The sequence below is a fragment of the Epinephelus moara genome, chromosome 16 (genome assembly GCF_006386435.1).
Source record: "Epinephelus moara isolate mb chromosome 16, YSFRI_EMoa_1.0, whole genome shotgun sequence".
In the NCBI taxonomy this organism is placed as follows: Eukaryota; Metazoa; Chordata; class Actinopteri; order Perciformes; family Serranidae; genus Epinephelus; species Epinephelus moara.
In genome coordinates, this window is record NC_065521.1 from 13,690,143 (window position 1) to 13,706,898 (window position 16,756).

Below are 16,756 nucleotides of genomic sequence, written 5' to 3' on the forward strand. Positions count from 1 at the left end.
CTTGTTCTCGAGTCATCACTGGCTATCTGTCCATCATTTTGAGTTTGAGCGGAAACACCACATATCTGAGCAGCATTTTCTGCTGCGGGACAGTAGAAATTTCACTTTTGCATCACCCCAAGTATGTCCATTTTTGAATTTATGTTGTCCCTCACTTCTCTGCTTTCTTCTCCCAGTTGTCACTTCAGACGCAGAATGTGCCCAGTCTGTCTGCTGGAGTGAACTGCTCCTTCGAGGACTATGTAGAGACAGAAGGACGCATCTACGGTGGACGGATTTTTTGCCTGTCACCATCTACAAAAGATGTGTCCCCTATCACACGAGACCAAGGTAAAAAGAAAAAATAATCCAAAACAAGCCAAATTCAGGGTGTGCAAAAGATGAGGAATCGTAGAAATATGGTGTGACTTAAACTCTGTTAATTTTGCTCTCTGGGGGTAATCTCTATAAACACATGAATGCATATACAGAATCTGTAGGCATGCGGGTAAACAGTCCATGTGAAGAGCCAAAGAGGCGGAACTTATTGGTCAAAATCCAATCTTGGAACCTACTGGCTATCGTTTAATGAAAATTTAGCTTTTAAAAACAGATGTTGTCTCTCAACTCCAACACCGTTTTATGTCTTTAGCTGCTAATCGGACTGTAAACGGTAACCAGTGCGTGGAAGAGGAAGTCTAGGCCCTGATATCCACTGGCCTCACTGGAACCCACAAAATATTGCCTGTTGCCCCCAAAAGGCCAATTCCCCTCCAGACTGATAGTCAGTGGGTTCCAAGATTGCTCTGGAGGCTACCTGAAGGAAAATGATCATTTTGTTAAAATTCATAATCACCATTCATAATCTGTATGGAACTGATAGCTGTTAAAAAAGACATTATGAAATAATCAAAGGAATAGCCTTGCCTTGCTGCTTAGCTGCTTAACCGGCTAGGGTGGTAACATATGTGGCCTTGTTGTTAATCTAGATGAATAAAACAGACAGTGAGGACATGTTAATTATGTATGTGTTAGTGAAAGCGCAGCTAGGTAGTTGATTCCAAATTCATTTAATATTGTTGATTAGCTAACTGGTGTTAACTGGCTAAATCTAGTCGTAGTTGTTGAGCTCACAGGGTAGTGACAACACCACTGTCAAAAGTTACAAAATAATTTATTCATATGACATTTTATTTTATTTATATTGGACACATTGAATCTGTCACAGTAAATTAGTCCTGCTACCACAGCTGTCAACCCTTGACATGCTTTGTTTGACTCCCAGGGAGTTTGGAAGTTGCACCTTCTGAAAACAAACTTTTGTTTTGGAGAAAAGATGACAACTTCATTCTGGGCTTCTCGGTTGAACAGTTTTGTTTGATGCTGCACAAATACAAATTGTTTGCTCCATTCGGCCTGCTCATTCAACTGTGAGAAACACGAGTTATTCTTCTCTTTAACTGCACTCATTTATTTGTGATTATCAAAATAAGAAACTGCTGATTCACAAACTTACTGGACAAAATCCACAAATGCATATGGATCACTGAACCGTTTCTTTCACCGAGTAACTTCCCCACGAAATCCTATTGATTCAGCTCCAGGCTGTGCTCACTTTCCAGCAGAAACAGTGTTGCTCCAAAATGTCAGCTATGTAGGAATTGACAAGTAACAGCTAAAATGAGGCTGTTAACATTTTAGAACACACTGCCTGGGCTTGGGCATGATTCTGGGTTCATGAAACAGATTTCATATACTTACTATATATGGTACTGTCAGTTGTACACTATAGAAATATTGGAAGAATGTGGAAAGAAGAAAGCACTGTTAATATGGTGTTTTGTGACTCCCTGTAGGTGACCAACGGGTCATAAAGTTGTATCTGAAGTCAAAGGAGACGGGGAAGAAGTTTGCCAGCGTGGACTTTATCTTCTACAACTGCAGCGTCCATCAATCGTAAGTTTTTTCCAGATTTCAAAATTAAGCTTCTGTTGCAAAAGCTAAGTTGACAGATTGCTGTACTGTTCACAGTGCACAACCTGCTGTCTTGTAATGGGGGTCTTGGAAGTTGTTGTGGTTTTCTAACTACATGACTTGTGAGTGCTCTCAAGAAATAATCAGAGTTAAAAAGTGACAAAGCAGCATAATGTGTAAGTCCTGGGTCTTCAACAGAGGGTCTACCATCCATGGGGGTTCCTCAGAGTTACATCAGGAGGGCAGTCAAATTATTGATTGTTTTTTTCCGAAAATTAAAATATGCCTAAAAATACACAGTAACATGAATGCAACATATTAGCAAAGAAAATCTGGCCTATTTGTAAAATGAAAAATAAAACAAAATAATTTAATTTACAGTACACGTCTTTGGTAGTAGGCTTACTATTACCCAAGAACCCTTGTGCAATCAGAAGAGCTAGCTAACACTACAGTATATCACTGTGTGACAGCTATCCATAACAGCTAGGGCTGTCACACATTGTGGTTTTCCCGGTATTGTTCTCTTGTTGGGGTGACTGGCCCGGAAAATGACAAATTGTCCCGTTTTTTTTGTGAAAAAACCTTTTCTTCTAAATTAGAATGTCAGAGTTCCAAATCAATTGGATTTTTCTATTTCTTTTCTGTTTATTCCTCTTTACGTTTAGACGTCCAATCCCATGTCTGTAAACATGTAAAAATGAGTAGAACTCATGTCTCATGCTGCTGTTGGGATGATAAGGATGTCTCATGTCAGTGAGCACGGCGTGCATACTTGACAAAAAACAGTTTGTAGGTTTCTGTAAGTTTTTAGACTTTATGATCAGTGATTAATTATTTTTCAGCCACTGAAATACTCGATCTGTGCATCTGTGTCTGTGGCAACCAGTCTCTTTAACCCATTAAAGAAGGGATGGAGATTCTGCGCTTTTGTTTTTGTCATGGACATGGTATAAACCTGACATACTCACGTTACTCTTACATTAATAACTTGTCTTATTACTGCAGTAAACGGTCAGGTGTAGTTAGTGACGCTTATATAGATAAATGGTCACAGAGGAAAGCAACAGCTACATCCGATTGCTGATTGTTATCAGCTTGGCTGCACATCAGGAAAAATAGAGGTAAGAGAGGCAATAGGGAGTCTTACAATTGTTAACATAATGCATTTGCAAATATGGTTCAACACTCTGCGTCGCGCGTCAAATGTCCCGTTTTTTCTCAAATCAAATGTGGCAACCCTAATAACAGTGACGCAAACTAGTGAGCTAACTGTTATGTACAACTGAAATATATTGGCAGATTAGCTGTGGGCTATTACTATTCCAAGTGTAAGGACATTCTTGTGAGCCACAATGGATTGTTTTGTAACCCTGCGAGCATGAGACTATGATATACCACCGCCTCAGAAACTACTGGCAAAAGTGGAGAGAGTGAGGCTAATGCACCTAGCTATACTACAACTGCTGCTGGCTTAGCAGCCACATGCAAGAGAAGACCTGAACTCCACTCACTAGGGTCAGACATCTCACTAAGGTAGCCATCCACAGATACACACATCTATGTTTAACAGCAAAACATTATGTATAACTATATTAGTCTGCCAATAATCATTATTTTAATAGCTTAGTATTTTAGTACTATAATAATGTATGTATATAAGGGGCACTTTCGACCACCCAACATGCTATTTTAGGCCCAATTTAATATGTAACTCAATTTTATACAGTATATGTAGTAGGGGGTCCTTGCTCCGTTTCCCTTTCAGCTAAGGGGTCCTTGGCCTAAAAACACCGAAGACTCCTGGTGTAAGTAATTACACTAATAACTTACAGAAACTTTGTATGCCATGGTCCACTTCCCACCATTTTTCAGTTCACACGTTGCCCTCGAGTGCCGATTTGGGAACGCAGAGCCAGTGCCAGTTTGCCTTTGATCTGGACCATTGTTGGGAGCTCCAAAAACTGTCAGTGAGCTGAAAAAAGGGGCTGAAGTTGTGTAGTGTGAACTCGGCATAAGTGTTAATGGAGTGGAATTAGAAGTGGAAGAAAGGAGTTAGAAAAATTCTCTCTGCACATGCCTTACACCGGGCAAGACCCAGACCGGTGGAAAGCATTGATCAATAGGAGGGTGACTGCAGTTCTTTCCCAAAAGCAATAGTGCTAAAATATTGGCCAGTGAATAACTTCTATAATGGAGAATGGAGAGAACAGCATGCAACCTTTGCTAATTCATTATTCAATGTATTCAAGCTTTTTACAAATCAATTAGTTAATTAAATCTCGAGCAATAAAGGGACTAGTGGTGAGTGAAATAATAAATCGATTCCTAACCATGCAAGACCTAGAAGGCCAGCCAAGCTTGAGAGGCTAAAACACGTCAGTCGTGTTTCTTGGAAATGAATTATCCCTAATTTAAGTATAGGAATACTGATTGGCTTTTCAGCTATGGTTTGAGAGCAGATCTTACATGTTTTTTTGTTAAATGCATGGCTGAGTTTGTTATTTCAGAAGAGGAGCAGGGAAGGAGAGACTGGAGAGATGACATATACCTTTTTTATATACACTGTTGGAATTTGGTGAAGAAAGGAATTACCAATCATATGCTATAGTCTGTTTTATTTAATCTACAATGGTATGTCAGTTGATGCAATAATATTTGTACTTGTTAGAGATGAACAATAATTGTTTAAATCAAAGCTGCAGTTTGATTTGTATCAAATGCCACAGTGTGATTGAGCTGCAGAGGTGAACGCTGTTTAAGTTGTTGACACTCAGCTGTGGCTAATTAACGTTAATTAGGTGAGGTGGCCAAACTATAAACTGAAACTGCTGTTGTCTGTATAATGTTATCTGCTCACTGCATGCTGCTGCTGTACTATTTATGCTCTGCCCAAGGTTTTTTTTTTAAAAGAAGCCTTCCTCTGCATTATTCTGATGTTTGAAAAGTTGGGAAGGGAATTGTTGGGAGTCTATGGAGAAACAGTAGTAGCTAGCTCTGTAGTTTTTAAGTGTAAGTGACCAGCAGCTGGCAGGTAATAGACAGTGCCCAGAATCTTACAGTTTTAAAATCATATTGTTGATTTAGCTTATCTCATTAAGACTTTGAAATATAGACCTCTCAGGGCTATAATGCAGTCTTTCTTTCAAAGCATCTTTGCTTTTCTGTGATGTTAATGTTAGCTGCTGGGGGGAAGTTGCTAAATGCTCTCATTTCCTAATTTATCCATATACAGACTGAAAACATTATTACAACATATAGTTATAACATAAATGACTGTTGCCATCTTGGATTTTTGGAGCCAGTAGTGACCATATTTGGATGACACGTGCTAGCTTCATTAACGCAACGCATTTTAAGCTATGGTTAATTGTGATACCATCAATGCCTATGCTTATTTTCACTAGCAAAAAACAGTCTAAAACCATTAAAACAAAATCTACTTACCAGAAAAAAATGCATAGGCCTATCTGACTCCTTAGAGGGTCTTTTAGTACAATAAAACACTAAACAAGACTTTTTAAGGCGACCAAAAAGTTCCACTTAATGTTAAGGAACTGAAAAAACACTGAAGTAGCGACAGCAACAGCTGCTCCTATAGGCAACTCTATGAATCTGGGGTTACGCCATACTCGTGGCAGTGACTAGTCAACCAACAGCACCCACCTGTCACTCAAAGCGGCCATACCCTTAATAATGCATACCTTTAAACTCAGATAACATGAAGGGTCCAACAACCACTGACTTTCACCTGGGAGGCCAGTGTTTGCTTCCCATAAAATTGTTAAGCCAAACCCTTTTCATTTTTCCTAAATCTAACCACATGTGAACATTGGCAAAACCTAAGCCTAAACCTAAGGAGAAAAAAATTCAATTCCCAGTGTTGTACTGATGTAATGTGTTTAACTTGAAATAGACTGTATGCAAACAGTACATTTTATGTGAAAACAGAAATGTATTTTATAAACAGGCAATACATGTAACTGACAGAAGTTGACACAGCATCCCAGAATGTCAATAACCAATGTACCCAGGGTACCTTACACGTCATACATGGACATGGGAAGTCTATGACCAAACGTAGATATGTGGCGAGGTCGGAGTGAGAATGTGTTGGCTGTCGAGGCCAAAACTGTTTTTTGTACATGTTCAGTGGGCATTTTGACATGGGGGTCTTTGGGGACTGATTTGCTCTTGGAGCCAGCCTCAAGTGGCCATTGCAGGAACTGCAGTTTTTGACACAACTGCTTTGGCTTCATTTTGCAGCCCAGTAGGGTGCCACTTGAGCTAAAGTCAGTTAGGTTTTAAACTAGACTATAACTAGCATTATTATTAGCTACACTTACTGTTCAATTTCCTAACGTAAATATGCATCTACATCTACCTGTAAATATACACACTTTTTATAGAATGTTGATATTAACTAACTTTTATAAACCTGACAGCAAATCAATTGAAAAGCTTCAAAAGATTAAAAAAAAAAAGGTTCCTAAAAACGTGTGTTATGCTAATAAGACCACAAAATGCAGGCCAGGAGTCAGAAAACAATGCAATTTTTCTTAAATGGTTTAGCCTTAACAGTGGCTTTATCTTGTAATGCTGGTAAAGTTTGTAAAATGACACAGAGAGCGGGGAGGAGGGGCAGAAAGGTAAGCAGAAAAGCAGTGAGATGTCCCTGATAATGAATGAAGAATGTGTTCTTAATTGACCTGCCTTGTTAAATAAAGGTTAAATGAAAATAAATAAAATGTCATTGCCTAAATGACTCTTGGCTGGGGCCCTGAAGTCGCTGAGTGAGATTCACTGTTACACACACTCTCTCTCTCACTCCGGTTTCCTCCACCTGGCACAGAGTCACATCGCTCATTTAGGTAACTGCACTTTGTGTCGATACACCTGAAATGAAAATGCATCTGTGGCACACTCAGAGTGGATTTCTCTTTCTCTTGCCAAGCGTAGATTGATGGCAGCATTACTTCCTGCCCTAATGTTTACATCATTTAAAATATCCTCAAATAAGAATAAAATCCATTTGGGGCTTTTTTCCTTCTGTCTTTCTTTTTTTGGATGAGATGAAGATATCTTGTGTAGTAAGAGGGAAAGAAGAGTCAGAATATTCGGACAAAAGGGAAACCATGACATCCAAATAGTACCAGAAACTAAGGACTCAGAAATTCTGTCTTAAAAGCGTCTCTTGTGTGATGTATTTGGGTTGCAAATTTAATGCATCTGAGGAGTGATGAAGATTAATGCATTAAATTTTGACTCTGTGTGAAAAGTTCCCGGGCCAAAACACTGAAAAGAGAACTACGAATTATGACCATAACCTTTAATTCCTGAATTACCAGCATTACAAGCAACTAGTATGAGGGAGTGTGAAGTGCACTTGTCCTGCTTTCATTCTCTTTTATGCCACCATCCTTCCCTCTCGCCCCGTGGTCCTCTTTTCCTCTCCTGCCTTCCCACCTACCTCTTGTCTGCCTATTACTTTCTAGTCTCCCATCCCTCTCTCTACCCGTCTCTCCCTCCCCCGGCCCCGACCCCTCTTAGCCCTCTCCGTCCTCCCTCCCCCCACCTCCCTTTTCTTGCCCCTCTCTCGTTCATCAAGCCCATTTATTGCCTGCGCTCTGCTCTTGGCCCTGAATATATCTGCATAGTAATAGGCCGTTAATTAGCTCGAGCCGGGGTGCCTGTGTGGAGATCGTCATAATGGAGTGGGCTTGGAGAGAGAGCTCACCTGGGCCACTTCTCAGGGCCTCCAGGCCCAGTTCAATGGCTTTGATTCATTTTGTGGACGTGTGAGTGTGGACATGTTTGTGTGTCAGTGTCTGTTCCTTGTGAGTTGAACAGGATGTGTCAAAGTAACTGCACTGTGGCGCATAAATTTGTGCATGCAGTAAGTGTTTTCTCATTTGTGTATGTGAGGGTGTGTTTATGCTCTGTACCCCTGATTAGCCAGCCCACCTAGCCCTCCTCTCTTTGCTGCATAAATAGGCGTGCTGCTGTTTAAGTCTTTGATGTCGGCTTTGCCGGCCCCCACAGGACTCTGCAGGACTGTAAAACTACAGTGCAGTTATCACTGCAGCAGCTGTAACATAAACCCACATATTATACACCACTCCCCCATCACCTTTCACCCCTGAATCTTTGACACTGCCTGTAGGAAGCCGGGGTGCAGGAACCAGCCGCGTTCAGTTGCAGATAATGGAGTTCTCCTCGTGGGCGTGGCAGGTGTTTGAAAGTGTAGCACAAGCTTGCAACACGGACATATAGTATCAGCGCAGATGCACAAGCAGGTTAGCCTGCAGGCAAGCACCCAGACGGGCTCATGTACAACCTCACATGGCCTCACTCAGCGTGCTGAAAGGTGGATGCAGCACCTGGACCGCCAGCCTTTTACATTCTCATACAAAAACACATAAACAGGTGCACGCACAGTCAGAAGGAGCACACAGAAGGCACAGACTTGGCACAGCAAATTACGCTGCGAGCTAGTTACATACGCTGTTACAATATTAGAAATTTGCATTAAAAAAGAGGTTTGGAATAGTTTAATTGAGCATGCGGGAGGAGGAATAATGCATCTTTAAAGAGAGGAAGGGAAACAAATGGGAGGGAGAGCACTGGAGGGAAGAGAGGGACAGAGATGAAAACTCTCTAAGAGCTGGTGAGGGAAAAGACAACTGAGAAGGAGGCATGAAGGGGGAAAGAGAGATACAAAGCAGAGTGTTAGCGGATGAGACAGAGATTGTGTCCATTGTGTCAGGAATAATGCGTCCCACACAGCTCAAAGGTTAGCGCCGCAGCCTCAGGCCACCATGACCATTACAATATGAAAGGGGATGCAGTGAAAAGAAGCACTCAAGGGAGGGGAGCAGCCCACGCTCCTGCCCCCAGGAAGGGCTCTCACATCCAGACAGACAGTCCGCTGCGGCCTCCTGTTCAAAGACCACAGCTACGTTACACACTGGCAACTTTTGGACTCGTCTTGTTGGAAACAGTTTGGAGTTAAACTACTCTGCGATGACATCACCATTAGTTGATTAGTTGATTTTTGTGGCAATGCTTGTTGGTCCAATTTTCAGTAAGTGTGACCCGCTTTAATTAAACTGCGGGTTGAGACTCAGACTTACCGCTTTTGGACATGGCCGTGACAAGATGCAATAATATCTTATAATGAGTCTGAGTCCCCTGTTGAGAATCTAAACTTCTCATTTGGTTCCTGCGCTGTATAACTTAATGATGTATGCCTCGTTTTATTGCTGCTCACTTTGGAGCTTTATTGGATAAAACACATAAGGAGGCCTATTTATAGATCACATAGCACAGCCGGTCTTATCTGTCTTCTAAACACTATGCACATTATAACAACCCTGTCTTCTCAAAATTATGTTTGTATATTACTAAATTGCTTTCATAATTACGCTGAGTTAACAATGTACTCACTGCCTGGATTGTGTTCAGAGACTTTTCTTTGATTTATCAAAACACTACATTTATGTACAGTGCTGAATTTGCAGGATGGCGGTTGTGGTGGATGGTTGACATATGAGGTACAGGACTGTGACATCACATTCACAGGTTTGCGTCCAGATTCCGCCTTAGGTTTAGTAATAATAAGCCACTAAGAGTGGATAGTGTATTGTGAGAGTGCCTATTTTTGCAAAAAACAATGAAATACATTGTCAGTGAACATTTTGCTGATTCATTCAGTATCAACATTTGTGCAACTTGCCAGGCACGTTGATGAACAACATTTCCTCATTATGTTAATATGAAACATAATTTGCCTGGCCTTTCATTTCCCTCAAAAACATATTGACTTTTTCAAATTATTTATATATAAACGGAATTTCTAAAAGGCAAGGCCGCATAAAAAAATATGTGGGGGATACAATGTCAAACTAATCTGAGCTTTTAATCAGAATCACAGCATGCTTACAGTTGTTTAAAGCACTGATTAGGCTATTAAAGGAATACTTCTCTTGCAAAATGACCGTTTCGATATCAGTTACTCATCATTTGTTACCTTGAATTTCTTAAGAAAACTTTTTCATATGCCTCCAAGGGAGAATCCAAAAACAGCAAACATTCTTCTGAATACAGACGTGAGCACTGACAGCATCTGTAAGAAGGCAAACCAACACCTATTCTTTTTAAGGAAGCTGAGGAGTTTTGATGTGAATAGGACAATCATGAAATTGTTCTTTTCTGCTTTTACTGAGACTGCTCTGTCTTTTAACAGTTTCTGTTAGTTTGGTAATCTGAGCCTTAAAAACAAGAGCAAATTGGAAAAAGTGGTCAAGTTGTGCTGTAGTGTTACTTTTAATAACCTACAGCTTCTGTATGAAGAGAGGGTTACCTCTAAAGCTCGGCTGATTGTCTCAGACTCTCAGCATCCCCTCCATGTTGAGTTTCAGATGCTTCCATCAGGGCGGAGGTTTAGCCTCCCTAAATGTAGCACGAAGCATTACAGATCATCCTTTGTTCCGTCTTCTATCGCTTATCTTAACCAGCGGTGACCACTAATTGTCCATGATTTATCCCTGACAGTGTGTGGTTCTGGATTCTGTGTGTTATGTATTGTCTGTTTTGTTTTACCTATGACTACTGTCTGTATCCCAGACTGCCCCCTGGGGACATTAATGTTTTACCTTACCTTACCTTACCTTACCTTATCTTACCTTACCTTTCCTTACCTTTATGAATTGACATAGTCTTGGTCTGCATTTAACAACAGCAAAACTATATAAAAACATCAGATTACAAACCCTCAAACAAATCATACAGTATAGTCCATGGATCATTTTATCCAGTTGTATGCTCAATACTTCACGCACATGTATTTGCGCTAAGACGTCACAATTTAAAACTTGTTGATGTAGTTTTCTGTTATTAAATGCGGACCATGGTTACTTCAATTAATGAGTAATGTTTGCCTTTTTTGGATTCTCCATTCACTGTGGAGGCATGCGAGTAAAATAATGTTTTCTTCACAAATTTAACACGCAGTGAGTAATTGCTTTACAAATGGTCATTTTGTGGGTGAAGTTTTCCTTTAAAGCTTTATGCCTCAAAATGTGTCGCTGGCCTTCATTTGAATTGGCACATGTTGTCATGGTTTTGCGAGCTTTAGATATAAGCCTAACCTTCTGATTAGGAAACAATTGCAGCTTTATCTACGACTCTATCCACATTGACCAGAATTAAATAAGGACTTTCTTATACGTTTGTGCGGGGCTATTGCTCGCATATCAACAGCTTTGTTCCATCGATCCAGCCTCACCAGAACAAAGGCACGGAGAAGATGAAAAGGCGTTTGACCCGGCTCTGTTGCTAGGCCTTGTTAAATAGCAGGGGATTTTATTGACTACATTGCAGCAGCGCAGCCACTTACCCAAGTCCAGGCATTGACAGCTCTACTGTAGGACAAGTCTCCACTGCCCAGGTGACCCAGAGGAATGCTACGATGTCAACATGGTCGACAGCCTGCGTGTATAGGCGTGTCTCAGTCCGTGGGTGTGTGTTATTGCGGTCAAGAGTGTGCATTCACACAGCTGTGAATGTGTGGGCACACGTCCCTGCAACAAGAAATCGATAAACCCTGGGGTTAATAGTGAGGAGGAACTGGCTCACCAGCTCTGCTAACAAACATCAGACTGTTAGCATAACCTTACTCCACCCCTCTCCCCATGGAAATCCACTGGCATTGATTATAAACCTCACACTGCAGTTCAGTCTAGTCCCACTAGCTTATTGCTGGCTATATGAAGCCCCTATCACTCTGTCACTCCAGTATAGGCGATTTAGGAGTTAACCCTCTAAAATCTGAATAAACCAAGGACAGAGGGACAAAGACAGAACGAGGATTAGACTGAAATCCAATTTAAAGTCAGTCTTTCTGGCGGCAGGGTGGCATTGTGAGCCGAGCAATTGTCCTTCAGTTTGGAGGACCCGGTTTTAAACCCCTGTGGTGGCTCATTACTGCCGTGCTTTTGCACTAGACTTGTCAGAGATCACTTGTCAGTCAAATAGTGACGGTGGTATTGTGACTTATTTTTCCTTTGACTTTACAGTTAAAACAAGTTTGCATTTCTATAGGTGGGGCTCTTTCAAAGAATAAACCGCTCTCTTCTAAGGAAAAGCCAGATACCAACTGATAAGAACAGAACAGAATTTGTGAAGTGGGTATAGAACGAATCCCTGGTGTGTTGTATCTGTCAGCGAGAAGGTACCAACATGAATGCGATTTTAAGGCAATACTGTGAAATGAATTTCAAACTATCTCTGCATGACTGTATGGATTTAGGCATTTTGCAGTACACAAATGTGCTCAGCATAGCTAGATTTTAACATCTTCACTAAGGCTAATTTAATTATTGTAACCATAGACTGTATGAAGATGATAGACCTCACCCACGGACTTGTGGACTCCCGTTCTGAAGGCATGGATTTGACATTTTGGCTATTAGCATCTTGGATTTTTGGAGCCAGAAATGACCCGAGGTGACCATAATTACACAAGAGGGTTATTAGCCGGTCATCCAAAATGGCCACACCCTCTACTATCCACTTTTGGTGTTTATTTCTATCACAAGTTCAGTATTTAATTTCATTTAAACTGGTATTTAAAAGGTCTTGTAAAGTCTTTAGCTTAACTTTTTGTAGCCTGTAGACACCTTTTGGTAAAATCAAAACTTAAACTGTTTCTGTACCAGGCTGTAAACATGCTAATTTGTGCTCTAACGTTGGACATTTTAACATGGGGGATCTATGGGGATTATGTTCCATGTTAAAATGCCCAACTTTAGAGCAGAAATAAACATGTTTACAGCCTGGTTCAAAAACCAGATAATAGATAATAATCAGATAATTTCCCCTTTTTCCCCCCTTTTTATATTACTAACTTAATTACATTTTATTAAAGCTTAAATTTACGCATAATTAAGGGCAGGCCACTTTGAACAGGATGTCTGCCAATAGTGTCCTCTGCTTCTCAGTCAGATCCAACCCTCATGGTCACTTTTGTCTTAAAAAAAAAACAAAAACAACAACACAAAAAAACAAACAAACCAAGTTAGCAACGCCAGAAATGCCAAACTCAAGGCTTCAAAACAGCAGCCCACAAACCACTGGGTGACGTCACAGTAGCTCCATCCATTATTTTTTACATCCGTCCGCTTGCCCATAACAAAAAAATATCATGCAGCTTTAGACGTGAGTATATTTTTGGTCTCTTGGGGGCAGTACTACTCTAAGGCAAAGTCAAACGCTAGCATTATCATCAAGTTGCCTTAATATGCGATCTAAAGTGTTAGCTGGTGAGCTTGGTGAGATGTGCTGATAGTGTTTTGTTTTGTTTTGTTTACCTTTTGAAAGCAGTTTTTCCCCTGCGTCCGGTCTTTCTGCAAAGCTAAGCTAGCAGCCTGCTTACTATAGCTTCATATTTACTATATACACATAGGAGTGGCACCAATCTTCTCATTTAACTCTCAGCAAGACAGGGAATAAGCGTATTTGCCAAATAGCAAATATTAGCTACAGAAGACCTTCAGTAGACTTTAGCTGCAGTCAAAGTGCAACATTAACATGGGATGCAGTGTGAAAATAAATCCAGTGAGTGATAACCAAATGATGGATACAAACAAAGGACCCCACAGGTTCCCAGTCAGTTCCTCGGGTGGATGTGAGTTGGCAAGTAGCGACCGTGGGTGTGTGTGTGGGGGCTGATTTGTAGGAGGCCTGATTGAGTAGAGTGACAGCATACAGGAGAGAGGACTGACGTAACATGTAATTAGAGCTCGCTGTTCTTCAGCCATTTAAGTGAAATTTAGTTCAGAAGTGGTGTAAAGACTATAAAGCCAGGACTCGTTCTAGTTGAAAGAGAATGTCAGGAGTTTTTTTTAGAGTTACTGAACGTCAACTTCTGTCAGTCTCTGTAATTATTGTTTATTTAATTTTTAAGTTGTTTTCATCATTTTGCAGCAAACTGCACAGCCCAGCATTGAGTGGTTTCTCAGCTGGAAGTGACAAAAAAATTGGAAGCGGAGACTTCCTGTGTATTCTGTCAGTGATTGACAGAAAGCAGAGTGTGATTTAATACAGCACTGATATAAATATATCAGTGGTCATATATAAGTACATGAGGAAAATATGATCAAGCTGAGACTTTGAACAAAACAAATGTTCCTACAAAACAAGTTGACGGGTGAATTTAGAAAAGAATGCCACACTGCCACGAATTATTTTTTACTGTAACATCATAAAAACGAGCATTGCTAAATTTTTTGATTTAACTTCTCTATTTAACTCATATTAAGTGTAAAGTAAATCCTTTGTGTTCTTGTACAAACTTCCCTTGCACTGCTTTTTTTCCCTGGTTGCCATGATAGCCTTGTTTTTGTGTGGTAATCCATGTTTGAATGTGCATACATTCATTTTGCTTCCTCAACTCTGAAGAAGAAGAAGAGAAAAAAAAACAAGTGTTATATAAAAACAGGCTTATCTTGGTCTGCCAGCTTAGTTCACTGTAAGCCTCCAAGCATGGAGAATAAGAAGGGAGGAGTGTATCGCCGAGGATTCTCTCTTGCTCTCTTACGGCTGCGTTCAGCGTCCGCCCTGGCCTTCGCTGACAGCTGGAATAAAGTCTTAATGCACAAGGCCGCGGTTACACTCGTCATTCCAACGTGATTTCTGGAAATTAGGCCGTGACCATTTGATGCTGTGCGAATGTGTCGATGCATGTCCACGCTGGGCCTGTCATTGTGTGATACGCGTCCTCCGTTGAAGGTTTTCTTTTCACCCGTGTTTCCAGTCTTTCTGTTTTTCACCTTGCAGCAGCTCTCTGTGAGCGTATTATACCTAATCTATTATCAGTTCAAGTCGCAGTAGCTGGGTTTCCATCAGTGTGCTTTTTAATGCTAATTATAATGAGCAATTTAGAAATGATCATCAGTAGAATTGACAAATTTGCATTAGTTTTTTGCATTTTTAACAAAATTGATAATGCCTGTTTGTCTTGTAAATGTTTTAACACATTTAATTTCCTTTAAGTTGTTTTCAGATAAAATGATAAAATATGATTGACATTAAAAAATGAAAATGTCCAATACATAAATGTTTTCTGACGCAGCTTCATGCTGCGTTGAGGAAATGTATTTACTCATTTGTTTTGAGAAGTAAACTGACTTATGGAGGCTCAAGAAGACCAAAACTAACAAACAACAATAACAAATGTAAGAGTGGAGGATGAGATAGAAATGTTGCCCCCTTTTTGTGTTTTTAAAAATCTTAATTGCAAAATTGAATTATTTTTTCAAATGTCATTTTTGTTGTTTCTTTCATAGCCTGACTGATACTGGATCTTTGAGGCCGATACTGCTAACAATGTTTAGCTGTTTGATAAAATGGCAAATAGTGCTTTTGTTTGTTTGTTTGTTTTACATAAAACAAAACACACTGTAAAATCTGACAAGTTGATCGGACAAAAACAAGGAAACTTTTAAAGTTCCCCTCCCTCAAAAACATCAAGTAAATATATTGTGCGAAGTTGTTGCAACTTAAAAAAGACAAGTGAGGGTTAACTTGTTCTTTCTAAGTGTTCGCAACTTAAGGAAACCAAGTTAGTCTGACTTAACTGAAGAATTATGTTTACTCAGCAGAATTTCGGAAACGGATTTCCTTAGATAAATATGTGTGTGAAATATGTATTTTGTGTTATGACATTTTATGCATGTGGGGGAATAAGGATATCTGCAAGACCTGTTTTGTTAACCTGTTTTAGAATACACAAATGTGACTGATAACTTTTATTACAGATCAAAGCATGTCATGTATAATATGCATAGTTTGATGAAATGTTTCATTTAGCTTGTAGGCTGACTGAGGCTTGATTTGTTATTTGGATTTGTGAGCAAATCTTCCATGGAGTCCTGTTAAAGTTTTCTCGTAAGTCAGAGAGAAAGAATATATCCATTTTTAGTTTTTATTTTTGTACATTATTTTATAAGGCTTTATAGTGGATTAGTTTTGATTGTATAATTTCATTTGTTCCCTCAAACCCTAGACTTGTCTTAAGATGCTGGGCATTTTGTTAAATAAAAAATAATCCTGCAAAGTCAGCAGTCTTTGTTGTGCTTATTTATTTTTGTTAACAAACAGTCTAGATAAGGATCTGTTAGTTTTCTTTTTTAACTGAGGTCCATATTAAGCAGGACATTTTACAGTTGAAAAATGAACTTGTCAGAGCTGTCTTTTGACACACTTGCTAACACAGACTTCTAGTTTAACATTTCTGTATCGGACGTTTTTGCATCAGCAGCTGTACACTGTAGCTGCAATGGCTCACTAAACAAAGACAAATGGAAGTGTGAACTCATCAAGAGAAAAAGAGGAAAATTGCAGATTATATTTAAACAATTTTGGTGTTAATTGCTTCAAAATCATTAACCAAACTTGCCTTTTCTCCTCCTCACATTCTCCCTCACGCTAGGTGCCTATCCTGTGTTAATGGAAACTTCCCCTGTCACTGGTGCAAATATCGCCACATGTGCACGCAGGACGCCAGCGACTGCTCCTTCCAGGAGGGACGAGTCAACACCTCAGAGGTGAGGTGACGCACAATCATCCACGTGTAGTTAAACACTCTCACAAACACTTGCACACAAATATTCAGAAGCCCAGACATGCCAAGCAACACACGAACACATTTACAAGTACCTATGCACATGCACACACAAGTATGATATAGTGGCATAGTAATTCCAAGGGTGCAGCTGGGACCTGTATGCCATTTGAGATTGTG

The 16,756-nt window shown here is 40.0% G+C and overlaps 1 protein-coding gene across 1 annotated transcript in view; it reads left to right on the top strand.

The window, feature by feature from the left end:
* Nucleotides 1-16,756, top strand: part of LOC126402426 (plexin-A1-like) — a 354,576-nt gene that overhangs the window by 202,370 nt on the left and 135,450 nt on the right. Inside the window, exons 7-9 of the mRNA XM_050064404.1 lie at nt 177-330; nt 1,836-1,935; nt 16,445-16,559. Of these exons, the coding sequence (XP_049920361.1) occupies nt 177-330; nt 1,836-1,935; nt 16,445-16,559 (369 nt within the window). The remainder of the gene's footprint in view (nt 1-176; nt 331-1,835; nt 1,936-16,444; nt 16,560-16,756) is intronic.